This window comes from Chenopodium album, chromosome 21, assembly GCF_948465745.1.
Source record: "Chenopodium album chromosome 21, dcCheAlbu1.1, whole genome shotgun sequence".
Taxonomy (NCBI): Eukaryota; Viridiplantae; Streptophyta; class Magnoliopsida; order Caryophyllales; family Amaranthaceae; genus Chenopodium; species Chenopodium album.
Window position 1 is genome coordinate 7,343,438 of NC_137854.1, and position 27,984 is coordinate 7,371,421.

The following is a 27,984-nucleotide window of genomic DNA, read 5'->3' on the forward strand; positions in this document are numbered from 1 at the left end:
ACTAATTTGTCACATCTATGCAGTGTACAACAATACAAGACACATTTAATTTGTAAAGATAGATAATCTTTGATAGTAAAAGATGTTACAAAGACTGCAAGTTTTTAAAATGATATACAAGTTGGTCACATACTCACATGTTCAAACCTTTGTACTATCTCCGTTACATATTATTTGTAACGATTAGACATTTTTTCTCTCTATTTTATGTTAAATCGTTACAAATTATATAAAACGGAGGTAGTATAAGTATTTTTGGTATGCATCTCGAAATGATATTACTTGTATTAACCACTTAATCAAGCCTACTCACAACAAAACATATAGTCTGGAGTATAACCACCAATACACTTATAATTATGGTGTTAATATGTCAGCATTGCTCAAACTTCATGTAAAATAATAATGAGCACAAATTTCAGTAATGCAGAATACAAGGAAAGCAATCAAACCTCCACAAATTCTGTAATCTTTTAGACTCAATCACACAGGATTCACATGTCTAATGACTCTAATCTTAGTTGTCATTCTCAATATCTCTTCTCTTCTCCCTTTTTATTCTTCTCTCCTCTTCCAAATTCAAGAGAGAAATCATAGGAAAAAATTATTAATCCCCAAATTTTTTTTTAAAAAAATGGGGTTTATACATCTATTAGTAGTAGCTTCAGTACCAGTTGCGAAAGTGCTATTGGTAACAGCCGTAGGAATGTTTCTAGCATTAGAGCGTATTGATTTATTGGGTGAAAATGCTCGAAATCATTTAAACAAGATTGTGTTTTATGTTTTCAGCCCTTCTCTTATTGCGGCTAACTTGGCTAAAACCGTCTCCTTTCAAAGTTTTCTTAGTTTGTAAGTTTTTTTAAGAATTTCTTTTTTGTTATAAATGTTATATATATGTAGTATTAAATGTATTGTTTTTAATTAATGAATTAATTATTATTTTGTTTATAGGTGGTTTATGCCAATAAACATATTGGTTGCGTTTATAATAGGGGCTATATTAGGATGGTTACTTGTAAAAATTACAAGACCGCCTAAGCATCTCAAGGGCCTCATAATTGGAACTTGTTCTGCTGGTAATTTTTATTTATTTTGTCAGTAGTTATAATTTGGATCATGGAATTATTGATGGTAAAGACATTTAATTTTCATTTAAGGTGTCCTTGTTTTCCTGGTGTATGTCTTCACTTTAAAATTTATATTGTGCGTTATTCTTAATTTATGTGGATTTGTTATAAAATTAATGGTAAAGTTATTATTATTATTAGTATAAACCAATTTCAAAATTATTTTAGTTTAATTTGCTTTTGGTTGAAAGAAAAAAATGAATAAGGGAGCAAATATGGTTAGACCAAATATAATGGCTGTGAGAATAGAGAAAATACAAGTTTATCTCCTTAATAAACAAAATATATTTATCAAATGGCAAAAATGTAAATAAATCAACAACTTTTGTTTATATATGGGTCCCACAGTTTTTGATTTATTTACCAAAATGCTATGATGACTAGACAAAATGGCATAAAAGTAAATAAACCAATAACTTTTTGGCCATTTATAGGTCCCATTATTTTTGATTTATTTACTGAAATGTCATGATGACTAGACAAAATTGTTAATTATTTACTAAAATGTCATGATGACTTGACAAAATTGATGACTAGGTAAACTAAGGGCATGTTCACATTTACTTAATTTCAGTTCAGTTCAGTTCAGCTCCAATCAGTTCAGTTCAGTTCAGTTCAGTTCCAATCAGTTCAGTTCAGTTCAGCTCTTAATTTCCCTCTCTCATAAAATATTCATTTCAGCTTAGTTCAGTTCAGTTCAGTTCAGCTCCAACCAGTTTAGTTCAGCTCAGTTCAGCTCAGTTCAGTAAATGTGAACAGACCCTAAGACTTCCCGTGAGAATAAATGTGTGGCCCTTAGCCTCTTACATTATGCTGTAAAAAAATTAAGGAGATTTGGATGATTTGGCCTGATTTGAAAATCTGGTGATCTGATTCAAATGATCAACCCTAACCCAATGTTGCTGGGTTCGGGTCAACCCAATATATAAGAATGATTTAATTTAATTTATTTCTTTGCTATTTTTTTTTTTTTTTTTTTTTTTTTAGAAATACACTTTATTTTTTTAGTTGACACTATTTGACCTTTGCACTATAGTGTATTTTTTTAAAATTAATATCCATTTTTTTTATAATTTCATAATATTGATAATTGGAGATATTAGCTATTAAATTAGTCCCTTACATACATGTTTAAGATAAATTTATACACTCGTCTCATTATAAATATCTTGCATATAAGAATGACACAAGTTTAATCATAAACAGGGAATATGGGAATCTTCCCTATCATTTTAATTCCTGCAATATGCAAGGAGAAGGGCAGTCCATTTGGAGCGATTAATGTTTGTGAGACCTATGCTCTATCCTGTTCTTCTCTTTCCTTGCCGGTATGATTTCGAAATCCAATTATGTATCTCACTATCCTGTTTTTCACTCATCAATCATGTTGTAAACAAGTCTCTAAGACAAAAACAATGACCATAAACTTAAGTCTTATATGATCTATCGGGTATAGTAAAATATATTCATTTATCGTACCTACTTGCCATCCCTACATATTATATACGACACAGAAGTAAGTATAATATTTGATTATTATATGAATTATTATTGTTATCAGATAGGGGCAGTATACATATGGTCACTTGTTTACAACATTGTGAGAATGTCTGCTGAAGAAATAGCAAGAGATAAAGATGCAATCAATAGCTCAGGCATCCACATTAAGGACTCCAATCAGGAACCCCTCCTTCCTTGCAGCGAAGATCATTGTCTCGCACCTTCTCATCATCAGGTCATCATAAACTCTTCCTAGCTTTTGTTAAACTAATTATCGTCCTCATTTGTATCAAAATACTTGCACCAATTTGATTTTAAATTATACACTATTTATAACTTTTTTTCTTCTAATAAATACAATACACTGTTTATATAGTATTTTTTTTATTATTGGCATTGACCACATTTTCTTACTAGCATATGAAAAATCAAATGTTGTCGTGTAATACACTAATAATACATCATTAGGTTGGTTTTAGTGTATATTTTCTTACAATAATCATTTTTTTTTTATTAGGTTGGTTTTAGTGTATATTTTCTTACAATAATCATTTTTTTTTTATTTACTAATCTATAGTCGCATATAAATATGATCAAACTTGTGCATTAATCTATAAAAAAGGTGAAATTTTAACATTATTAATTGAGTGTGCCTAGAGTTAGACACATCTAACTATCTAAGGTATTATTCTACTAATTTAATAACATTTGCTCGTTTTAATATATTCAAATGATCAAACAAGTTAACGTTAAGATCTTTCTTGAGCAGGTTTCATTGTCAGTCAAGGTAAACGAGTGCATAAGAACTTTCATAGGGAAGGCCAACCTCAAAGTAGTGTTCGCGCCATCAACTATTGCAGCGGTATCCTCTAAACTCTATTTCAATAAATACAATTTCAATCATATTATTTAATATTTCAATAAATACAAATTCTTGTAAAGACCGTTTGTTAGTAAACCATTAGACCATATTCCATGTCACACGACTCCTACCGAACTGATACATTAGTGACTTAGTGAGCATGGTTTCTCAGTTTTGTATAACGCGGTTTGATATGTTGGAGACTAGCTATTCAATTCATCGTATCAAAATAAAACTTTCAATAGAAATTAAAATTGATAAGTTTTTTTTGAAGGAACACATCATTTTTCATAGTAATCTAATGCTTATGTCGAAATACTATGGTAATTTTATGTGCATTCCTAGTACTACTATGAGTAGTATTTTGAAGTAATAGCGCCATTCTTCATGTGATTTTAGATATTTGGTTTTGCAATTGGAATGATTTCTCCAATCCAAAAACTGATGATCGGCAATGAAGCTCCACTCCATGTTGTCACGGACTCGGCCTTCATGCTTGGGTACCCTTCACACTAATCCCCTTTTTTTTCCCTATAAAAACGTATGTTATGTTATGTTCATTCTATTACCAATTACATTAAGTATAATAAGTTTTAATGAGGTTTAGTTTCTAGTAAGGCATTTTTCTTTAGAGCTACTCTGTTGAAATCTACTTTGCTCTGTGCCTATGTCCAAAAGCTCAAAGAACAGGGTCTAAGATAAATTTATGAAAACTAAGTCATGTTAAGGGCTAATAAGGGTTAAATTGAAATCAAACATTCAGTTTAATATTAAAGTCTAAGCAATAAGCTAAGTGAATTTCATATGAATAGAACGCACCTTTAGTTGTGTCATACAGTGCTCCATTGCTACCTCCCTCGCTTCGTAACCCCCCAGCATACCCCTATTACACTATAAAACAGGGGAAAACAACATAACATTCAATCTAATCTATAACATGTATCCCAAATATACAGAGAAGCAGCCATTCCAGTTCTCACCATAATACTCGGAGCCAACCTCCTTCAAGGTATAATCTCATCTCCTTCAAATACAACCAATTAATCATTCAATAACTTCGTTCCTAAATCTTTCGAACTTATGATGGTCAGGTTTAAAGGGTACCGGCATTCAACTAAGAGTTATTCTTGGCATAGTTGTAACTCGCTACGTACTTCTTCCTCTATTCGGAATTCTGATAGTTAAGGGTGCACTCCAACTTGGTCTTGTTCCGTCCGACAATAAATTGTTCGTATTTCTTCTTCTTCTTCAATATTCCATGCCACCAACAATAAACCTAGGTATGTTAACACCATTCTACTATCAATTTTGCTAATTATTTTTTACATGTCATTCTTCAATTTTATTTCTTTACATAAAAAAATGTTGCAATGCATATTTGCGTTACTTTGTACATGTGTAACATGAATACATGATGGTAGTGTATTATTTATTCAAGTGTTACATAACTTACAATATTTAGTGTCACAAAAGTATTACTCTCTCGGTTTCAAAATTAGGATAGAGAATCTATTTAATTATATTATCTTACTATTATGCATTATACTTTTAATTAGATTGAGTGATCGGCGAATAATAATCCACATTTTATTTATTAATGGTGTCTACTTATGTTTATGCCAGGCACAATGACGCAACTGTTTGGAGCAGGCCGAAGTGAGTGTTCGGTAATTATGCTATGGACTTACGCTTTGGCCTCTGTATTTCTTACTCTTTGGTCCACTTTTTTCCTTTGGATTGTTACATGAAAAAAGTACTGTAGCATTCTCTTCGTTCGGATTTGATAGTCACATTATAATAGTTTAATTAAATTTTCACTTTATCGGATATTGAGATTTTTGTAAGATGCTCGCTCTAGATCAAGCAACTATTTTTTTTTTTTTTTTAACAATACAAATATGTGTTGAGAAACTTGTTATTGAATGATTTCTCCTAATTAATGTTTTTTTGAAGTTGGTTAGTAAGAGCAATATATGAACTTGTAACTTGTAATTGGAATAAACTCTACTATAGTACTACTCCTTTTGGTTTGCTAAACCCCGTTCTATATTCTCTCAAATTTGTACTATAATTTTGTTGGTGACTTTATGTAGAGAGAGCCTTGAAAAGTAAATGATTTGATTCCACATTTAAGGTATTCATTTTAAAATATTTTAATCAACTAATTTAGTTAACATCAAAATACTATGTGGAATCAAGTGAAAATCAATCAAAATAAGAAGAAGAAAGGATTTGTTGATTTCACCAAAGTTGTTGGAATTGAGCAATCAAAAAATAATGTAAATTGGATCAATAGATTTGTTTTTGGAGAGTGATTTGTTTTGTTCCATATATAGACATCATTCTAAAGGATGCAATTTATTTTTGCCAACAAAATTTTTATGGCCCACAAAAATGACTGGTAGCTAATTGTATGCCTAATGAAACTGTGGCAACATTGGCATGCATCATGCATGCTTTGCAAGTCTGCAGTATACGTAGTACGTACTATGTAAGCGAAATTTCTATGAAAAAGAGTGATGTATTTTATTCGTACTCTTAAAAGTGTTAACAAGGTCCGGACAAAAAAGATACAGGCCCATAGGAATTGTGTTTTTACTCTAAAAAGGTATATGTATTCAAATTTACTCTCTCTTTTTAAACCCCGGACACTTTTTAATAAAATAAATACTCCGATCCAACCAATTCACCACTAAATTATTTATTTGAAAGAAGGATTGGATGAAATTTTAACTCGTGACTTTCTTATCTCCTGACTTTGTTATCATGTTAAAGGATCTTCAATCAAAAACTTAAATAATAATTTTTAAAAAAATTTGATTTATTGTATACTTTACACCAAACACTAATTTCTTAAAAAAATACACTAATAAACAATATTCCGATGTCAAAACGTCAGCATCCTTCATTCACCCCATACACCATATAAAGTAAACATCCAAATTATGACTAAAGACAGAATCCAAGGGATTCAATCACGGCTCCACAATATTTATAATATAATTGATTCAATCACTTGTCTAATATTAGTATTTCAACCCAACTTTTCTTTCTCTCCTTCCTCATATATTTTCCTCCCTTTTACAAAATTCAAGACAACAACTTGTAAATTTTCACCAAAAAATGGGGTTTGTAGATTTATTAGTGGTAGCTTCAATACCAGTTGCAAAAGTACTATTGGTATCAATTGTAGGATTGTTTCTGGCATTAGAGCGTATCGATATATTGGGAGAAAATGCTCGTCATCATTTGAACAAGATTGTGTTCTATGTTTTTAGTCCTTCTCTTATTGCAGCTAACTTGGCTAAAACCGTCACCATTCAAAGTTTTCTTACCCTGTAAGTTCATTTATTTATATTAAAGTTATGTAAAGTATATTATATTAATTTTTAAAATTAGTATTGTCGTTTTGAAATTGATAAAATAGTACTGTAATTAATTATGATTTTGTTTATCAAAAATTTATAGGTGGTTTATGCCGATAAATATATTGATTACGTTTATATTAGGGGCAATATTAGGATGGTTACTAGTCAAAGTTACAAGACCTCCTAAGCATCTCAAGGGCCTCATCATTGGAGCTTGTTCTGCTGGTAATTTGCTTCTTCTTCTTCTTCTTTTTTTGTTTTTTTTTTTTTTAATTTCTCAACAAGTATAATTTAGATCCTTGATTTATGATCAAGCCTTTGACTTTGAGACTTATATTAATGAACACTTGATCAGCAACACGTAATTTTCTCCTTTTTTTTTGGGATAAAACAACATGTATTTTCGTTAACTTATCCTTGTTTATTTGTCTTTTTTACTTTAATTAATCTAGTATTGTAATGACATTGACTAAAACGGAGTAGTTACATGTAAGTGCTTATAATTATTTTAAAATAGTCATAAAAAGTTGTCACATTTCAAAATAAGTGATTTTCAAACTAATTTGTCTTAATTATGAATGTATTTGAAAGCATTTTAACTAATTTTGTATTATGAGATTATGTAATAATTGATCTCATTTATTTTTCTAATCTTATCATATTTAGATTTACTTTATAATCTGTATCCGTATTATATACAAGTATATAATCTTATGTGAATTGGCCTACAAAAATATAATCTTAACTACTACGGAGTACTAACGAGAGTATGTAAATATGATAAATCATAAATGGACAAATTGTCAAAGGGGAACTAAATATACTGTAATTTTTTGTTTTAATGATAGTTGAACAAACACTCCTGCCAATATGTTTGTTTATCCCCTTTGCGTTGAACATGTAAAGATGTAATTTTTTATTAGTTGATTTTGTATGCACGTATAGTACTTCTTCATATAGCCGCCATAAAGGACATAGCGTTGTTTTTAAATTTTAATATTATAACGCTTTTTTCAACAGTATTGATACGTGTCTCTAATTAGGTTATTTACATAGGAAAGACTAACTTTTTTTTTAAATAAAAAAAAAAATAAAAAAATAAAAAATAAAAAAAACAGGGAATATGGGAAACTTGCCTATCATCCTAGTTCCAGCAATGTGCAAAGAGAAGGGCAGTCCATTTGGAGCTACTGATGTTTGTGAGACTTATGCTTTGTCCTATGCTTCTCTTTCCATGGCGGTATGAATTTGATTAGACTTCGCACAAATATTTTATCTATTTTTTTCACCCACCAATCTCATGTTGTAAATTGATGTTTGTGACAATTTTCCCTAAGGGCTATATTTATCATTTTCTTATACGTAGTAAAAATAACTAAAATGTTTTCAGATAGGGGCGGTCTACTTGTGGTCATTTGTGTACAACGTTGTGAGAATTTCTGCTGAGGAAGTAGCAAGAGATGAGGCAATTAATTATTCACACATCAATAGTAAGGAGTCCAATCAGGAACCTCTCCTTCCTTGCAGTGAAGATTTGGTTATAGACTCTCCCTCTAAATCATTGGTAACTTACTCTTTCTATTCAAAATTTTTGCTACATCAATTTGACTGTTGCACTTCCCCACTACTTAAATTAAGTTTGACCACCTCCTACATATATGTCATACACGGATACACCACCTTTGTAAATAACTGCAATACATTTTATATACGGTCAAACATGTGCATTGACAATTGTCAAATATCCGGTCAATGATTGATACACTATGTTGATAATATAACTACGTCTAAATTATTATATTGTTACAATTGTAGATAAATAAATCGATAATGATATAATTCTCAAGTATCGATATTTTCTTGGGCAGGTTTCATTACCAGTCAAGATACACCAATGCATAAGAACTTTCTTAGAAAAGGCCAACCTCAAAGCAGTGTTCGCACCATCAACTATTGCAGCGGTATCCACTAAACAAATCTACTTTGCCAATTTCAATCATTTGTGTTCAATTTATCAATAAATCATATCAAAATAAAAACATTTTTAATAAATTTTAATTATCTTAATTTATTTATAGAAACAACTTTTAGAGATAGTTTGCATACATATATATATATTTACTTTTGACTTCATCACTTGATGCCATGATAAATTATGAGCCTAATAGCGCCATTCTTGATGTAGATACTTGGGTTTACAATTGGAATGATTCCTCCGGTCCAAAAATTGATGATTGGCAATGATGCTCCACTTCATGTTGTCACGGACTCAGCCTTCATGCTAGGGTAATTAACTTTTAAACAAAATAATTTACTATGAGTACAGTTTTTGACTTGTATGTTGTATACCAATTAATTTTGCCGAACATAATTATGATCCACTCTAAAAATAAAAAAGGGCAACATCGTAACATATAAATCCCTAAATACAGAGAAGCAGCCATCCCAGCTCGCACCATAATACTCGGAGCCAACCTCCTTAAAGGTATAACCTCATCTCCTCCCCAATTTATTTAAACTTAAATAAATTAAAATTAGTTCAATAATGTTTTGGACTTTTGATTGTTAGGTTTAAAGGGTACAAGTATGCAACTAAGAGTTATTCTTGGGATAGTTGTAACTCGCTACGTAGTTCTTCCTCTGCTCGGAATTTTCATAGTTAAGGGTGCACTCCAAGTTGGCCTTGTTCCGTCCGACGATAAATTGTTCGTATTTCTTCTACTTATTCAATATGCCATGCCACCAGCAATGAACATAGGTATGTAAACTGTAACACCATTAATTTGTAATTAAGTAATTTTAAATTATACTACTTCTGATTTTTTTTAGTTGCAAATTTGGGGTATTATTTGAGAGATATAAAATATTTCAAAGTTGCAACTAAAAAAAATAGGAGGTAGTATATTTTTCCTATTGTGCATTTGTGCATAATCATACAATTAATTTGGATTATAATTAACATTTACCTTTTTTTTTTTTTAATTTTTTTAATTTTTATTTTTACTTGTGTTTAATGGGCTTTTGACTATGGCAGGCACAATGACACAATTGTTTGGATCGGGCCAAAGTGAATGTTCGGTAATTATGCTATGGGCTTATTCTTTGGCCATTGTGGCTCTTACTCTTTGGTCTATTTTATTTCTTTGGATTGTCACATAATAAAATCATACTACAATATCATTTTCTTCGGCGGGATTTAATAGTAACGTTGTAGTTTGTTTTATACGAAGTATAAGACTATATTAAAAAATGATATTTGGTACTCCATAGTAACAAGTACATATATGGATATACAGAGTACAAAGTACGTAATATATATAGCCTAAAGTAAAGCAAAGCTACAAGACGGGATTTAATCTTAGGCCATATATTTCGTATCACTTTTATAAATATTACCAACTAAACTAATGGAATCGTGGAGATGTACCATATTGGGGCTGAGTATTTTCTGGTCATGAAGTTTCCTTTATACATTATGATTGAAAAGGCAAGGAATTTGATAGCAATTAGGCAAACTACCTTTTTATTCTCAATGATTATTACTATGTATTTATTTGACCTTTCAAAATATATTCAATCAATTTTTGCTATCATTGTTATGAGTCAAGAATTTGATATAATGATATGAATTGATGACTCCTAAAGCATCACTTATTTTGTCATACAAATATATAAGAATTCTGGAATATATGGTCATCAAATCAAATTAATTACTTGATTCTTCTGATCTTCTCTAAAAAAAATATATATATATTAGTGTACATCGAGCAGTATAAGGGTAATTTTTAGCTAATTTTAAGGTAACTTTTTGCCTTTTTTGGGTAACTTTAAACATAATTATATAAATAGATAACAAGAAAAGTTTTATAAAGGTAATCTAATTACATTCAATCACTAATAATTGATTTTTAGTCATTTAAAATGTGATTCTTTACTAATAAAGCGTAGATAAATTTTATTTGAATTGGGTTACCTTTACGCATATTAGGATAACTTTTATTCATTTCAGGGGTAACTTTTAATCACTTTAGGTTATCTTTATAATGGATGTACAATAATTATTGCATACCCGATTTTTTTAAAAGTTTGTAACATAATGATTACTTGATCCTACATTCTCCTTTATTTTTATAATCGGAATCAAATTAAATATATTCCATAAGTCGGTAAGCATATTGTATAATGATTTAAGTTGTATAAATAAGTTTCGGAGTATATGTTTGGAAAAATATTTCATATTATTTACCGAGACGTTGTGCTCGATCTACAATAATGTTTCTAGTGGTTTGTAATGGAGTAGTTCTAAATTTTCTCCCTTTTAGATTATTTCTGCTCGTTCAAGATTGATGAGTAATAATCTTATTATCATCAAAATAAAGAATGTTACTCAAAGTTATAGTAAATCTCAAAGATGAGAAACTTTTTTTTTTTTTCTTTTTTTGCTATCAATTGTCACTTCATAACTATTCTATTACATATGAACATATGTATACATTACATGAGATTTACAACATGATAAATGCTTTATTCCAAATATTTTGGTCACATAATTTCATTGTCTCTCCAATGGGTTGGGTATATAATCTCGGAAAGTTGATGAGTGCAACTAGATAAAAAGCATCAAAGCATCCCAATTCAACAAAAAAATGTCGACAATTACAATAATTTAGTGTGAGACACTAAGACTACAAGTCAGTCCCAACAAGAGCAATAAGTTCGGAAGAAGAATTTCACTTGATCTCACAATATATTACTGTTATAAAATAAAGGTTTTTCGGTGCGGCAAGACACATGCTGCGGCAGGCTTTACTTGTATGGTGTTACTTGTATTCTAGGGTTACTTGTAGCTGTTACTTGTATTATGAGGTTAATTGTAGGGATTACTTGTATTCTGGGGTTACTTATATGGGTTACTTGTAGGGGTTTAGTAATACCTACAAGTAACCTCAGATCAAAACCCAGTACCAAACCATTAACACTCTACAAGTAACCCCTGACCAAAACCAATAACACCCATACAAGTAACCCCATGATACAAATAGCACCTATAAGTAACCCCTGACAAAACCAGTAACATCCATACAAGTAACCGTAGAATACAAATAACACCTATAAGTAACCTCTGATAAAACCAGTAACACCTACAATTAACCCCTACCATACAAAATTTTATGAATATAAAATCGATCCCCTATTCATACAAATTCTAAAAGTAGTTAGTCATTAGGTTAGCATGGACATGGATTAACACCTCTAATCATATGCTTGTCTCAATTAATCTACAATTGTAAACCCAAAGTAGGAAATAAGAAAAAGTATATACTAACTTCCCTACACCTCACACAATGCTGGACGAAAGAATAATTCAGTGCAAAGTACCAGATTCTATTGAAATTAAAAATATGAACTAATTGATCGACATTCTATGTTTATTTGATGGTTATTAGTGCACGACAACATTAGATTTGACATTTTGACATGATAATAGATAAACAGTATTTAGCAACTAACTTTAAGTTATGCCATCTTTGGGTTCTTTCATTTCGTGCTATGACATCGTTGGGTTTTGATCTTTAGCTCGATCGGGTAATCTCAAGTAGATTTTGGAATTTTATGGATTTCATTTCTAGTTGAAATATTTTCCAAAAACAAAGTCAATCGATTTACAAGAAATTACTGGGGAGCCGAGATACAATCTGGGTCTCCACTCCCATAGCTATAGCAAACCTGACCCTGTTGAAAATGTGAGTAGCTGTACGAGCATCTATATCCTGAGTCTTTACAAATCCTGAGTCTTTACGAATGCCTCAACCCGCTTTAGTAACGCAATAATATCCTGCTCTAATTACCCCAATGAAGAAAAGGAGAAGGGAAGAAAATCATAGTCAATAGCCCTACAACGCGCCCCATACTTATCCCACTTCGCTAAGCAGCAACCGACACAACACGACCAGGAACAAAGTCAGACAGCTCTAATTGTGTTAAAGGAGAAAACCCCGTCAAGTCAATACTCACATCAAGACCTCTATCTCAAGAATAAAGCAACACATTTGCAGCTGGAAGAGCCATTAACATAATGAAATTACGCATGTATCTCCTCCCTCTTTTTTCTACATTTCTCTGAATCTTGCCGATCTAGAGGCTACCTCCAACAATAATCTTTTGACGGGTGGTAAGCCTTTTTCATAATGACCAAATGTCATTGAATAAGAGTACGTGAATAGCTTTTTTGACAGACAGAGTGTCTGAATAGCTTAGTGTAAAAATTTAAATGACACTTAGTGTAAAAATTTAAATGACACGTAAACGATATTTAAAAATTGTAATTAAGACAAACACATTAATATTTATATTAGACCCTAAACCAATGATGTTAGTAACAGCAATTTTACATATCATTAATACAACATGGTTAAAGTTACGGAGTGGTATATAAATGGTGCAATTAGTACGTCCAAACGTTATTACATGTATTGAGAAATAGAAGAAGCGTAAAAGACAGATCTAACATCAACTTTTTTCCGACTTAATCAACATGAGCGGCTGAGCACACAACAGAACGCCGCAACTTGAACTTAGAAGAAAACTTTTTAGGTGTGATTCTGTTTCTTAAATCCAACATTACAATTCATTCAAGCACTAATAAAATTTCCGTCTTAGCTTAGCTTTCTACCACTTGATATAAGGACAAGGCCCCTCTCTAGATGCTGCTGCCAATTACCATTTAAAGTGGAGTAGTTAGTAATAATATACTTGCATTGTATACTTAAACTAATTTTGTAGCACTTTACAAAAGCTTTTGCCAAAAGATTGCACTATTTTTGCCTATATATATGTACGCAAGTGCATGCATGCTTTATAATTTTGTAGTTAGCAAATTCTCTAACCCTTTGCTAACTTAACTTTTTTTTTTTCCATAGAAAAAAGAACAAAAAAAACAATGGGGTCTTTGTTTGATTTGTTTTTTGTTGCATCAATGCCTATTTTGAAGGTTCTTTTGATCACTGCCTTAGGCTCGTTTCTGGCAATAAATCGTATAGACATCTTGGGAGAGACGGCTACACATCATCTTAACAAAGTTGTTCATCTTTCTTCCCTCTTCCTCTTTTATATATGTATGAAGTATATGTTAGGTTTTATAATTTTAGAGTTAAAGTATTAGGTTTTATATAATGTTTAACTGATGAAGTCATAGCTCCTTTATTTTCTTTTGTGTTTGCCTAGGTTGTGTTCTTTGTTTTTGGTCCTGCACTAGTTGGTAGCAACTTGGCCAAGACAGTCACCATCAAATCCTTTCTTACTTTGTGGGTCATATTCTCTTCTTGTTCCATGATACTAGTATTTGTTATTTCTCGTTTACTCCTTATGAAAGAAAGATTATTTTTAATAGAGAGCAACTGGTTAACAATAATACTTACGTGTGCATGTACGTGTGCACACACTAGTTACGAATGTAATCTGATGATTTTTTTTTTTTTTTTCGTTTCGTGTTTTATGTTAACAGATGGTTTATGCTAGTAAACATCCTCCTTACATTTCTATTCGGATCAGCAATGGGTTGGGTACTTGCTAAGTTTACGAAAGCTCCAAAGCACGTCAAAGGCCTCATTTTGGCATCTTGTTCTGCTGGTAATTTTCGTTATTCTTCACATCTCATTGCTAATAGTTGTGTCATCGTTGTTCCATTGATCTTTTGGCCTTACATAACCTGCCTAATTTTCCTTTAAAAAAAATTTAATATTTATTACACAGGAGCTAATTTGAGTTAATTATTAGCATTGCATTTGTTAACGATAATGCTTCTCTTTTCTTATTTTAGGTTTAGGGTCGTATTTTGCTCAATTAATTCTTGTATTTTTTAGAAGTGGATATGTATTCCACTTTATCTAGAAAACATGTCGGCATAATTACATTGTTATTGAGGTTGAGGTGATGGAGTAGTGGTATCGCTCCCACCTCATATCCCTGAGATCTAGAGATCAAATTTCATGAGACTCAATTGAGGGATTTTTCTTATCTCTCCCCCCTCAAATGATCCCCTTCTTCTTACCATTTAAAAAAATTGTAGGCTAAGAAAATATTCATGATATATTTACACGTGTTCATCGGTTCATCAATGATGCCAGCATTGACTTGTTTTGATAATAGACAAAGAGTTATACAAGTAGATCTTTTTTTGTTTTACTTTCGCTATGCAACAAATTGACAATCGTGATATAGAAACTTTTTGTTGACATAATTTAATAGAATTTTATAGGTTGTAATTTGAGTCTCTTTTTTCTCCACTATGTATAGAGTTTTATTAATTTGAGTATTGAATATTGAACAATTAATCCACCTTGATGATCAAGCATATGTGTAACCTCTTTTCATTCTTGAAATATTCTTGCTATTTAAAAATGACAATGGATGATGGCATGGTGCATTCGAAATGTTTAGCATTACGTATATTCAATTTTGAAATAAAAAAAATAAAAAAAAAAATTGTTAGGCCACTGCAATTGCCCAACATATGAAATTAAGTTAATATGTATTAAAGTATGCATCACTTGCAAATGTCTCAAAAAGCAAGTTTCATTCTACTTACGACCATCCAGTCATATTACTTTAATTTGACATGAAAAAACATGTGGTATACTATTTTACTTTTTATTTGCTCCATTGAATACATACGAAGTACAAAGTGCTAAAAGTTTTGTCAAATTTATCTAAAGAGATAGAAGGATGGAAAAATAATTAGTATTTCCTACTCACATATTCTTATGATTCCTAGATTAGCTAATAAGCTTTATTTTTATTTTATTTTTTCACTAAATTTCATTAATATAAGCCATACGACATCTACAATTGACAATGAACGATAATGAAAACGAATTTAACAAAATCAAACACGAATTAATCGGGGAAGGGCTAAGAATCCAAATACATAAATATAACAATTCGGCATATTCTCGATTCGTTGTCTCATACAACTTTTTGAGTGGATCCGTCGTCGTTTCACAATTTTGTAAGAAAGTAAATTCTTGTGCTGATTCCGTAACCCGAATCCGAGCCATAATCAATAGTAGCCCCGCACAACCGGAGACCAAATTAAGCACAAATAAAACCTTGTCTTTCGAAGGAGTACGAAAAACCTTGTCTCTTGAAGGAGATCGAAAAAACCTTGTGTTTCGAAGGAGATAAACCCTTTCTTTCGAGGGAGACATTATTGTAACCTAAAACAAAAGGCTTAAAAGAAAATAAAGATTGGGGCTTTCCACCGGTGAAATCCGATGAAAGCCCCTTTAAAATTGACAATGGAGACTAGGTTTAGGAGAGAGAAGAGAGAAGAGGCTAGGCTTTATTTTTATTTTTTTTTTTTTTGAAAGAAAGCTAATAAGATTTATTATATTAGAACAAATTTGTCTTATCTTAAAGTTTAATAATTGCATACTTAGAATTGTTCGTTAATTTTTATTTGACTCGTTTTTTCAGATATGTTTGCCAATTAACAATTAGAATATATACGATGATGTAAATTAGAATATATATTCCTAAAATATATTGAAACGTACTCTGTATTTATTATTTAATAACACTCTAATATAACTATATTTAATTTTTAGTGTTATTTAAATGAAAATCAAAATAATTTATTAAAATTATTTTTAAAATAAAAACGTGTTAACTAAAGAGAAACCAAAGGAAACTTCTTCGCATATAGATTTTGGCCAAGAAATCAAAGCGACAATAGACCAAATTAAGGTTTAACTATTTTACTGTACTACCTTTGCCACCGGACCCACAATCTTGTTGTGGCCACGGCTTCTTTCACCCTGTCCCCCACTGTCTAGTTATTCATTAGCTGTAATTACCAATTAGTAGCCACATTCTCTTAATTTAATTGTAAGTTAATGGTAATTATTGTTGCTAATGACACTAACTCTTAGCTCAACATTGACTAACAAAATCCATTATTCAAAAGTTATATGCAAGTTTTTTTTTTTTTTTTTAAATTTGGCAGAGAAAGAAAGATCTACTCCATCAGAGCATCTCATAATATTGGGATTCGGGACTAATTATGGCTAAGGCCCTGTTCTTTTCACCTTAAAAAAAATAATATTAAGTAAATAATTTTAGTTCAGTAAAAATAAGTTCAGTTCAATATAATTAAGTTCTATTCAGTAAAAATAAGTTTAGTTCAATAAAAATAGGTTCAGTTCAGTAACATTCAATTTTTTTAAAGAAAAAATATAATAGAAAATCAGTAAAAATAATTTCAGTTCAACAAAAATAATTTCAATTCAGTAAAATTAATTTAAGTTCAATAAAAATAATTTAAGTTTAGCAAACATAATATTGTTTCAGTAAAAATAATTTCAGTTCAGCAAATATAAGGTGAAGAGAACGGGACCTAACTCTAATTATTTCATGTCTATTGTAAAAATCAGACTATGATTTTTACAATAGATTAATAGGTTTGAACAAAACATATAATTGTAGGAGTTTATAGGTACTACGCAGCGGATATAACATATATGAATCATATTCAATAAAGTACCTAATCCCAAGAATCACATGCATAACACACAAGACACATAATCATACCTTTGAAGCGTGAATTCCACGAAGCTATTCGACAGGAAAATCAGGGAGAGAATAGAGCCCCAAGTGTTGCTCCTCTACTTAGTCCACGAGATTCGAACGAGCCGTCCACCAATACTAGATTGGTCGAGTGATTGAGGAAAACCGCGATCACCACCTTTTCGGACAACCGACCACCGCACGAACCACCACCACCACGAGACACCACCGTGCGCCGGGAGGAGGAGAGAGCCGTGAGAGAGGGAGTATGAGAGGGGTTGGTTTCGTGTTTGCTAATTAGGGTTTGATCTAATTGATCAGTCAATTCCTTCTTACGTGCAAACCTAGGCACCTAGTCTATTTATAATCTCATTATAATTAGACTAGGGCACGAAGCCCAATAGCCTCTCAAAGCCCCATATGGCCGGCCACCTAGAGAGATGAGGCCCATGATGGGCCTCGTCCTCTAATGCTCGATCTAGCCCCTTTGTGTGACCTTATAGGATCCGTCCAATTGGGCTTTGGCCTATTTTACTAGTCCAAAGATCGTAAGTACCTCTAGCTATGGCAAAACGACGACCGAAATGTCCGGACTTAATTATCTCCATAATTTGATCCAATTATACATCTAGTAATTGCACACGACGAAGACATAACTCCTTCAATCTCCCACTTGTCTGAGACAAGGGTGCAATATTCAAATTCCTTAAGTCAATGTATATGTCGATTTGATAATATGATTGCATCACATGTCGAGATCATATTAATCTACAAATCGTTTCTTGAAATCTGAGTTAGAATTACAAAACCAAATGATTACTGAGTAATGCATTTGAACGCGGCCACGTATTTTCTGAATTCTCCCTCTTCAAGCGGCCATGACACATTTCCTAATTTAATAGGTAGACTCTATCCAATCTTGTGGCAACAAGCCTCCCACTCAACTTCTGAAATAACCAGGAAACACCCTTTATAATCTCCAGTTACGGGAAGACGTTTGAATGTACCACAGTTATAACATCCATTGAATGAAATCAATGTTCCACTCATGTCAAAGGAATCCACTAATATATACGGAAGCTCTATACTTGAACTTCAAAGTAGGTCAATAGTTCAATCATGCATCATTCATGCATATCCAAGTGATTGATCGAGCATCACTATGCCCCTATAACCCATGAAACCGAGCTATCCAATCAATCTTACATGCTAGTCCATTTATTGAAATCATTTATGTCCACTTTAATGATTTCGAACTAGGAACTTAAATAATATATGGATTTTGTTCACCTGTGGGGTTTCATACACCAGGTCTCTATCTGATAGACAACCTGATGAGCCCATCAATCCATAATTATTTTGGACATTTTATTTAATTTCAAAACCATAATTAAATAAGAGAAATAATAATTTCTGTTTTAAACATAATTCTGCAAATTGATGTATTTTCTCATGTAATATGTTTCCACAAACATACACAACTTAAAATTACATAATTTGCTTCAATCCAAGACTTTAATATGACTTTCATACCTTTGTCTATGGAAGGGGTTTAGTGATTTCTCACTCATAATAAAACTTCGCAGAACGTGACCTTCCGCCGGTCAATGATCTCATAACTGAGGCGATATTTTATATCCATTTGTTTGGATTTGTAATGTGACCCTGGCTCCTTTGTTCTTGGGCAAAAGTAACCCTTTAGTCATATGACATTTTAATCCAAACTTCCTCTAAAACTATCCGACTATAGCTTAATACACATATTCTGACATTGAGCATGCAATAGTGCTCTGCTTTGAACTTTTCAAGCTCACTGTATTTCTCCATACTGACAAAATTGTGTGTCTAGATCAAAATCTAGAGTCATCTTGCCAGTTTGGAAAGAACTTGCATTCGTAAAACTTTTGACAAACTTGTTTACCTTTAACACGATAAACTAGACAAATTCCTTTAGTGCTTCTCAAGTACTCAAGGATTTGTTCTTGGTAACTTTCCGTATGCTTATTCTGTATTTGCTTGAAACTTGCTACATATGCACAAGTCATATGTAACAACTTGCTTTGTACATTTCATGGTACATGTAATGGTCCCTTTTGCAAAAGTATTAGGTCCACTGCCTTTACAACTCAACTCAACTAGCTTTTAAGGCACTGAGTTTTACTGAGTGTAAAACCATGAGACATGGGAAGAGATCCTCTCTTAGAATCTTGCATCTTGAACTCGTCAAGAACCTTATCAACATAAGTCTCTTGATTAGGTCCAGTCATCCTTCAAGATTCACTTTGTGGATTTTGATTCCCAATATGTACTCAACATCTCCTAAGTCTCCCATATAGAAACAATCTTTCTAACCATTTCTTGACTTATTCAAGTATTGATATGTCATTTCATATGAGATGTATGTCAACTACATACTAGACTAAGAAGACCAATTGCTCCCACTAAACTTCTTGTTTGTACAAGATTTCTTTTCATTCTTCCAAGGTAATCAAACTGTTTGATTTCCTAATGAATATTTCAACTCCTTAATGCTTACTTCAATCCATAAATGAATTTCTGAAGTTTGCAAAACTTTCTAGGACTTTCTAGAATTCAAAAACTTAAGTCGTATCATATACATCCCATCCATCAAGAACATTTCATGAAGGTGATTTTGATTGCCATGACTAGAAATAATCCGAATAGGCTTACATGACTAATAGGTTTAACCCTATTTGTAAGACTATCATGGACTAGCACATCTTTACAGACATGGAGTCCATTCTGGTTTTCTTGGCCTTAAGCCATTTCCTGAGTTGGCACTTGTCCAAAGCTTGCTTGTAGGTATGGATTCCAACCATTCCAATAGGAAAATTTTAGAATCCACCTTTTACTAGAATTCCAACAAACTGTTTGTTTTAATCCTAAGTAACCTACGATAGGTGTGAGCGACAATAGAATTATTCTCTTCAACTCATTGAAGCCTTTCATTCTAGTAGGACGATAGAAGTCTCGCTAGTTGAATTAGCTTGCTTCGACACATGTTTGTTCAAATTAGCTGATTTCATGCGCATTCGTCTCTGATGTAGTGTTATCTACATCCCTTTGTTGCTCGTCTCGAATCTCATCGAGATCTAACTTTACTCCCACTTGGCTTTGTAGGAAGATATTTCTTTCTATAAAGACACTATCGCGAGCAACAAACATTTTGTTTTACGCGATTGTAGGAATAATACCTCTGATTTAGGGTTTATTATGTCATCTTTGTAAACATTTTACATAAATTTCATATTCCCTCAATCCTGTTTAGAAAAGATTACTTTGGAACATTTCCAGTCTTTCTACTGCTTTGGTGAAGTTTCTGTTTAGTATATTCGCAATTGTTGTTGTTCTAATGCATATCCTCAAAACGATATTTGTAAATCATTAAATCTTGGATCGAACCATGGCAAGCAAAGTTTGATTCCTATTTTATACATACATTTTAATTGTAATGTTCCTGGATTGTGAACTAATTCAACAATTCCTTTAGATGATCATTTGTTTTGAGTTAAATATTTATCACAACAATCATATTGTGGTGCTAAATTGTTTATCTCAAACTTGATTTTACATTTCATTTTTGGAATTTTGAACATTTCAATGATTCCAACTTTTATTTCATTAAGTAATTATCGACATATTTACTTAAATCGTTAATAAGAGCAATGAAATAGTTAAATCCTTTTGCTATATCTTGAACTTATGGTACACACACATCATATGTTTGTGTTCCAAAAGGTCATTTTTAGCTCTTTTACCCTTTCAACTAAAAGGTAACTTGGTCATTATACCTTATCAAGCATGACTTCTAATTCTTAAGTGATTCATAATCATATAAGAGTAAGAGTCCATCCATAACTTTGGATGTGCAAATGGTTTATGTGACCTAACCTTACTTTGTTATAAGTATGTTTGCTTTGAATCATCTAAATTTACTTTTGTGATCTACATATATCAATGTCATAAATAAAATTAACTCATATCTAGCAAAATGAAAACAATTTATTACCTTGGTCATGGATCAACATTTGTCCAAGCCAAGTAATACAAATCAGTATTCAAAACAAGAAAACCGAAATATTGTCTCATCAAACACTGGAAATAGTTCTAAATGTCATGATAAGCTAATCAGAAATTAAAACTATGAAGCTATCTCTGGCCACTCAAATACTCCTAGTGCACCTTCAAGCTCCATCTCCATGCTAGCTTCACTTGCTTGCAGTTCCTGTGCAACATCATAATGTTAAGCACTGCAACTTGGTATCACATACCTTAGTGAAGGTTAAAATGTTTATAACATAATACCTGAGATTGATGCTCCATTCTTCTTCTTGAGGAAATCAAGGTATTTCTGGCAATTGCGTTTCCAATGCCCCTTCTTCTTGCAGTAAAAGCATTCACTCTCACTTGCAACTTTGGGTTTTGGATTCGCCTTAGGCTTTTCAGGAGCCTTGGCAACTTGCTTGCCCTTGCTCTTGGCATTAGCCTTTTGCCCCTTCTTCTTGAACCCCTTTCCCTTTTGAATCATAAGAACTTCCTTCTTAGGTTCCTTAGGGATTTGTTTCTCAGCACTAACCAGCATTGCATGCAATTGACTCATAGTCTTTGCATTCGCAGTCATGTTAAAGTTCATGATAAACTGGTTGAAACTTTCTGGAAGTGAATGGAGAATGATGTCTGTTGCCAAATCATCACTAATTGGGTACCCCAGTTTCTCCATACTTTGAATTAGGCCGATCATTTTGAAAACATGATCATGAACTGTGGCACCCTTCTCCATTCTACAATCCATAATCTCACGATGAAGCTCATACCTTTCAACTCTAGCTTGTTTCTTAAACAAAACTTTGAGCTCTTCCATGATTGAATAGGCATCCAGGTCCTCAAAACGCTTTTGAAGACTAGGTTCCATAGTAGCAATCATTAAGCAAGTGATAGGCATAGCTCTATCATGAGCTTCCTTGTGCTTCTTGATATCTGCCGCAGTTGGATTTTCTGGCAGAGGTCCTGGTAATGGGGTATCAATGATATCCTCCTTGCCCTCAGATTTCAGAACAAGCCTTAGCATTCTTTCCCAGTTGGAAAAGTTTTCCCCTGTCAACCTATCCTTTTCAAGGAATGGTCGCAAATTGTAAACGTTGTTGTCATTGTTATTACGGCTACCCATCTATGTTAAAATAAGGCAAAGTTTAATAATTATGTTTAATAAATTAAAGTACCACAAAACATATTCATTTGGTAACTTTAAAACACTTTATTCAATAATTAAATGATCCCAATTGAATTTTAAGTGATTCCAAGATCCTTTATTTGTGCAATAATTGACCGGACTGAGGCCCTGCCATCAACCATTACATTTTCAAGGTGAGTAAACTCTTTACTGATTACAACTCTTGTAATTCTTGGTTGAATAATTAATCATCACATGTTTAATTATTACCCTTAGCTTCAAGGTTCTAAACTGATCTTTAGGTAACCTTGTTGAATTTAACCAATTAAAAGTGTAGAACGTGATCTACCCCCACTTCCCCAAGATATATTATGATGCTCTGCTGAGGCCGACCCACCACAAACGATCAAGGTTTTCATCGGGTTTTTAATTGGAAAAGCTGCATCAATATTGCTGGGATCTAGATTTATTATGTTGTGATTATTTAGTGAACTCTAGCGCATCATCAAACAACATAAATAAACCTAAACATGCATAATCTTCTAATGCAATAAAATAAGACATAGTATGGCCCCTTAGTCCTAGGAAAACTAGAAATAAAATGCTCCCACTTGAATCATCATGGATCTTCATCCACCTTGCTCCTTTGGGCCTTCACTTCATGGGCTTCTTTTGGGCTAACACCATTTAAATAACTATTCTATTTACATTAAATAAAAAGTTATGAAAATACTCAACGGTACGCAGACCGTATTTAGATTACAAAAATACATCACGATACGCAGATCGTATTTAAGAATCTATGGGCCATACTAGTCTATATATAGCAATATAATATCATATATTAGAAAAGTGCCATATAATAATTCACTCAACATGCTTGTCTAAACTACAACATCGAATGTTCATAATAAAGTCAACGCATTTCCTAAAATATCTTATATTTTAATCATAATTAGATAATATCATATATTATTCATGACGGTTTATAAAATATCATATATTTAATTTAGTCATGAGATAGAATCAAATCATATTTTAATCTAGAAAGATAAAATCATATTTAATCTTCCATGATTATCCTAACTAATTTAGGAGATTCTATCCTAATTACTAGCCAATCAAATAATTTTAAAATCAATTACATCCTAATCTAATTATGGGATAATCACATTATTTAAATCAATTATTATCCTTTTGGAATATGCTCAGAATATCCTCATCAATCTTATCCTTAATTAACCACTTTAATTTAGGATAATTATCAAAATAACAAACTAAATATGGATAATATCAAATATAACAACTTTTGAATATTTGATTTTATCCTAAAACAAAAAGATTTTATCCAAATAAAACCAACTTTATCTTTTAAAATAAAAGATCATATTTTGAAAATATTTTAACTTATCCAAAATAAAACCGATTTTATCCCAAAATAATTCGTAATTATCCTGAAATAAATTTTTAAAAACAGAATTTTTTTTTTTTTTTTTTTTTTTATAAAATCGCAACCACCAACGCCGGCCACCGTGGTTGGCTAGCCGAAGCTAGCCACGGTGGCTGGCTGCCGTGACAGCAGCCACTGCCGCAAAGGGCAGCAGCGTGGAGCTGCTTTGCTGCTGGGCTGCAGGCCACCGTGCGTGGCCAGCCGAGGCTAGCCACGGTGGCTGGCTGCCTTGCAGCAGCCACTGCCGCGCAAGGCAGCAGCAGCACCAAGCTGCAGCCGTGGCAGCAGCCGTGCAACGGTTGCACGCTGCTGCCCACAGCCACCCTAGACCGCCGCCCTCCCTTCCCTCCCTCTTGGACACCACCTGGTCGGCAGCCGCCGTGCCTGCGCCACCCAGCCGCGGTTGCCGGCCAAAATAATTAATTTTTTTTTTTTTTTGTGTTTTAATTTAATTAAAATAACATTTATCCTAATTAAATTAAATTAGTCCATAAGATTAAAATTAAATCATATTCAATTTTAAAATAGGGTTCATCATAAAATTAATCCCAATTTAATTTTAACGTTTAAAATTAAATCTATGATCATACATAAAACATTTTTATGCATGAATCAAACCAATTAAAATTATGAAACATAAAACAAATCGAATAAAACCAAAGTCAAGCACAAAAATCATATTTTAGGGCTTGAAATTTTCGAAATATAGGGTTAGGGTTTTCGAAATTTTCGAAAATATTAGGCATAATTCGGTCCTCTTTATGGCTATTTGAGCATAATTAAATCATATTTAACCGATTCTAAAATTTTAATCACATTAAATATAATAATTGAACCATAATTAAATTAATTTCTCCCTCTTAATTGATTATAAAATTAACGTGGACATCAAATAATCGTATTATTATGATCTAGCGCGTTAATGCAAGAGGCTAACTGATACCACTGTAGGAGTTTATAGGTACTACGCAGCGGATATAACATATATGAATCATATTCAATAAAGTACCTAATCCCAAGAATCACATGCATAACACACAAGACACATAATCATACCTTTGAAGCGTGAATTCCACGAAGCTATTCGACAGGCAAATCAGGGAGAGAATAGAGCCCCAAGTGTTGCTCCTCTACTTAGTCCACGAGATTCGAACGAGCCGTCCACCAATACTAGATTGGTCGAGTGATTGAGGAAAACCGCGATCACCACCTTTTCGGACAACCGACCACCGCACGAACCACCACCACCACGAGACACCACCGTGCGCCGGGAGGAGGAGAGAGCCGTGAGAGAGGGAGTATGAGAGGGGTTGGTTTCGTGTTTGCTAATTAGGGTTTGATCTAATTGATCAGTCAATTCCTTCTTACGTGCAAACCTAGGCACCTAGTCTATTTATAATCTCATTATAATTAGACTAGGGCACGAAGCCCAATAGCCTCTCAAAGCCCCATATGGCCGGCCACCTAGAGAGATGAGGCCCATGATGGGCCTCGTCCTCTAATGCTCGATCTAGCCCCTTTGTGTGACCTTATAGGATCCGTCCAATTGGGCTTTGGCCTATTTTACTAGTCCAAAGATCGTAAGTACCTCTAGCTATGGCAAAACGACGACCCAAATGTCCGGACTTAATTATCTCCATAATTTGATCCAATTATATATCTAGTAATTGCACACGACGAAGACATAACTCCTTCAATAATCACACAAAGATTTACGTGGTTTTTTTTTTTAAAAGAAAGAAACAAAGATTTACGTGGTTCACTAACAATGTATTTGATAGAAAGTTTTATTAATCTTCAAGATAATATAGATCATTAACAAAATAGGGTAATTAATAACTAAAGAGTTAAGTACTTTTGAAAAAGAAACAAGTACATAAGGAGCCCAAATATAGACCAAAAAACTAAAAACTTAACCTACATAGAATAACAAATATTGTAATTAAGTTTGCATTATAAGGCATATTCTAACAATGACGATGAGAAAATATATCCTTTCCGTGTGCATCCGATGCATCAGATCACATGCTTAATTCCATGCATATATATCATGTAGTCGTATTAATTTTGTTGCACAGTACGAATAAATGCTATTGTAATGTTGTGCATTACGCAAGCAAGCGATTTAAGAGGAAGTTTCATGCAACTAATAAATCTTACTGTCGATTGTGGAAACAGGAAATCTAGGGAATATGCCTATCATCATCCTCCCCGCGATGTGCAAAGAGAAAGGCAGTCCTTTTGGAGCACCCGATGTTTGCGAACGCTATGGTCTAGCTTATGCTTCACTTTCCATGGCGGTAATTTACTACGTCTTATTCGTCCTTCTGTTTCTATAAACTATAGCAACTTATGGAACCGAAAGAGTATATAGCTAAAAGAAAATTTTAGAATTGTAAGAATAATGGAAGAAAAAATTGTCTATATAATTTTCACAATAATTTCAGATTGGAAGTGTATGCTTTTGGCTATATGCCTACAACATAGTTCGGATCTCTTCGAAGGAGGCAATAGCAAGTGCAGGTGTAATTGATGAAACATTGGTGAATGTACAACCACAAGGAGAACTACCATCACATTCTTCAAATAATTACGCTCTTGAAGATCCAGGCCTTTCTAACTCTTCTAAATTAATGGTAATATTAGTTAAATTTTTATGTACAATTAATATTATGTGTTGGTTCTTAATGGACTTAATCTCCTTACTGAATGCATGTTAGAAGTTAATATAAGACGGGTTTATGTTAACAGGTTAAATCACCTTCCAGGGTAAAGCAATGCTTAAGGATTATCTCCAAAGAGTTCAACCTTAAGGCAATTTTGGCACCTTCAACTATTGGAGCGGTATCATCATACAACAATAGCAAGTTATTTGAAATAAAATCATATCCTACTGAATATACTGAGGAACTAATCCTTTTTTTAATTTCTATTCCTTTTTATTTTGATGCAGATGGTTGGATTTTTTATTGGGACGATTTCTCCACTTCGTAAGCTGCTCATGGACAAAGCTCTTCATGTTGTTGGAGACACAAGTTTCATGATTGGGTATGTAACCTATGAATACCCATTTCATTGGTCTTTTAAAATATAACGCATCCTGCATTCTTTAATAATCGCTACAATATAACTTTGACATTGCTACTTTAGCCACTGGTTTAGTATAATCCTACAGTTAAGTTTTATCAGTATCTGAAATTATGTTGCACTTCTTACAGAGATGCAGCCATCCCCTGTTCAATACTGATACTCGGCGCCAACCTCCTGAGAGGTACTAATACTTGCACATCTCTTTTACTTCACCACTCCACAATCTAGCTTTGCTAGTAAGTTGTTGATAAAAAAGAATTGGGTTTCTTATTTATCAGGTTTAAAGGGATCAGGAATTCGGGTTACAACAATTATAGGAATAATAGCAGTTCGGTACATATTCCTTCCTCTGTTGGGAATTCTTGTTGTTAAAGGTGCTGTTCTAGCTGGGTTTGTGCAATCACATGATATATTCCTTCAGTTTGTTCTTCTGCTTCAGTTTGCGCTCCCTCCAGCAGTAAGCATCAGTAAGTATTCTACAGTATCATTATCATCCTACCAAACTATATATTCAGTGGATTATATTATCACAGATTCAATTAATACAATAGAATTATGATTGTTTTTATGTTGGTTTCAGCATTTGTTGATTCAGTAACTAATGAATTATTTTGATGCTCGTATCAGGTACAGTGACAGAGCTGTTTGGAGCAGGTCAGAACGAATGTTCAGTTATCATGCTATGGACTAATGTTTTGGCTCCGGTAACACTCACTCTTTGGTGCACATTCTTCCTCTGGCTTTTGTCTTAAAGGGGTCCGAACACTTCTTAGAACCAAATCTTTCTTACTGAACAACATCAGTGAATGGCTAACAATTGGATTATGCAGACA

General features: G+C 32.7%; 3 protein-coding genes across 3 annotated transcripts; all 3 read left to right on the top strand.

Annotated features, from left to right (window-relative positions):
* The first annotated feature begins 634 nt into the window (after window positions 1-634).
* On the top strand, window positions 635-5,237 carry LOC145600271 (protein PIN-LIKES 3-like). The gene is made up of 9 exons (XM_081656195.1): window positions 635-849; window positions 952-1,076; window positions 2,334-2,455; window positions 2,689-2,862; window positions 3,397-3,489; window positions 3,889-3,989; window positions 4,446-4,498; window positions 4,581-4,769; window positions 5,113-5,237. The coding sequence occupies exons 1-9, from the start codon at window positions 635-637 to the stop codon at window positions 5,235-5,237; spliced, it is 1,197 nt and encodes a 398-aa protein (XP_081512321.1).
* A 1,312-nt stretch (window positions 5,238-6,549) lies between these two features.
* On the top strand, window positions 6,550-10,250 carry LOC145602819 (protein PIN-LIKES 1-like). The gene is made up of 9 exons (XM_081658971.1): window positions 6,550-6,827; window positions 6,958-7,082; window positions 7,976-8,097; window positions 8,248-8,421; window positions 8,726-8,818; window positions 9,043-9,143; window positions 9,290-9,342; window positions 9,427-9,615; window positions 9,892-10,250. The coding sequence occupies exons 1-9, from the start codon at window positions 6,613-6,615 to the stop codon at window positions 10,014-10,016; spliced, it is 1,197 nt and encodes a 398-aa protein (XP_081515097.1). The 5' UTR covers window positions 6,550-6,612; the 3' UTR covers window positions 10,017-10,250.
* Window positions 10,251-13,797: 3,547 nt separating this feature from the next.
* Window positions 13,798-27,903, top strand: LOC145603137 (protein PIN-LIKES 3-like). Its single transcript, XM_081659268.1, has 10 exons — window positions 13,798-13,935; window positions 14,082-14,161; window positions 14,362-14,486; window positions 26,240-26,361; window positions 26,509-26,697; window positions 26,813-26,905; window positions 27,015-27,109; window positions 27,280-27,332; window positions 27,430-27,618; window positions 27,779-27,903. Exons 1-10 carry the CDS (start codon window positions 13,798-13,800, stop codon window positions 27,901-27,903), a joined length of 1,209 nt encoding a protein of 402 aa, XP_081515394.1.
* Window positions 27,904-27,984: the final 81 nt, after the last annotated feature.

Excerpts from the sequence above, each read along its gene's own strand:
- LOC145600271 (XM_081656195.1), top strand. The coding sequence starts at position 635 with ATGGGGTTTATACATCTATTAGTAGTAGCTTCAGTACCAGTTGCGAAA. Across the intron at positions 850-951 it reads TTTCAAAGTTTTCTTAGTTT|GTGGTTTATGCCAATAAACA; the intron begins GTAAGTTTTTTT and ends TTTTGTTTATAG. Across the intron at positions 3,990-4,445 it reads GACTCGGCCTTCATGCTTGG|AGAAGCAGCCATTCCAGTTC; the intron begins GTACCCTTCACA and ends CCAAATATACAG.
- LOC145602819 (XM_081658971.1), top strand. The coding sequence starts at position 6,613 with ATGGGGTTTGTAGATTTATTAGTGGTAGCTTCAATACCAGTTGCAAAA. Across the intron at positions 8,098-8,247 it reads ATGCTTCTCTTTCCATGGCG|ATAGGGGCGGTCTACTTGTG; the intron begins GTATGAATTTGA and ends AAATGTTTTCAG. Across the intron at positions 8,819-9,042 it reads CACCATCAACTATTGCAGCG|ATACTTGGGTTTACAATTGG; the intron begins GTATCCACTAAA and ends TTCTTGATGTAG.
- LOC145603137 (XM_081659268.1), top strand. The coding sequence starts at position 13,798 with ATGGGGTCTTTGTTTGATTTGTTTTTTGTTGCATCAATGCCTATTTTG. Across the intron at positions 13,936-14,081 it reads CTACACATCATCTTAACAAA|GTTGTGTTCTTTGTTTTTGG; the intron begins GTTGTTCATCTT and ends GTGTTTGCCTAG. Across the intron at positions 27,333-27,429 it reads CGGCGCCAACCTCCTGAGAG|GTTTAAAGGGATCAGGAATT; the intron begins GTACTAATACTT and ends CTTATTTATCAG.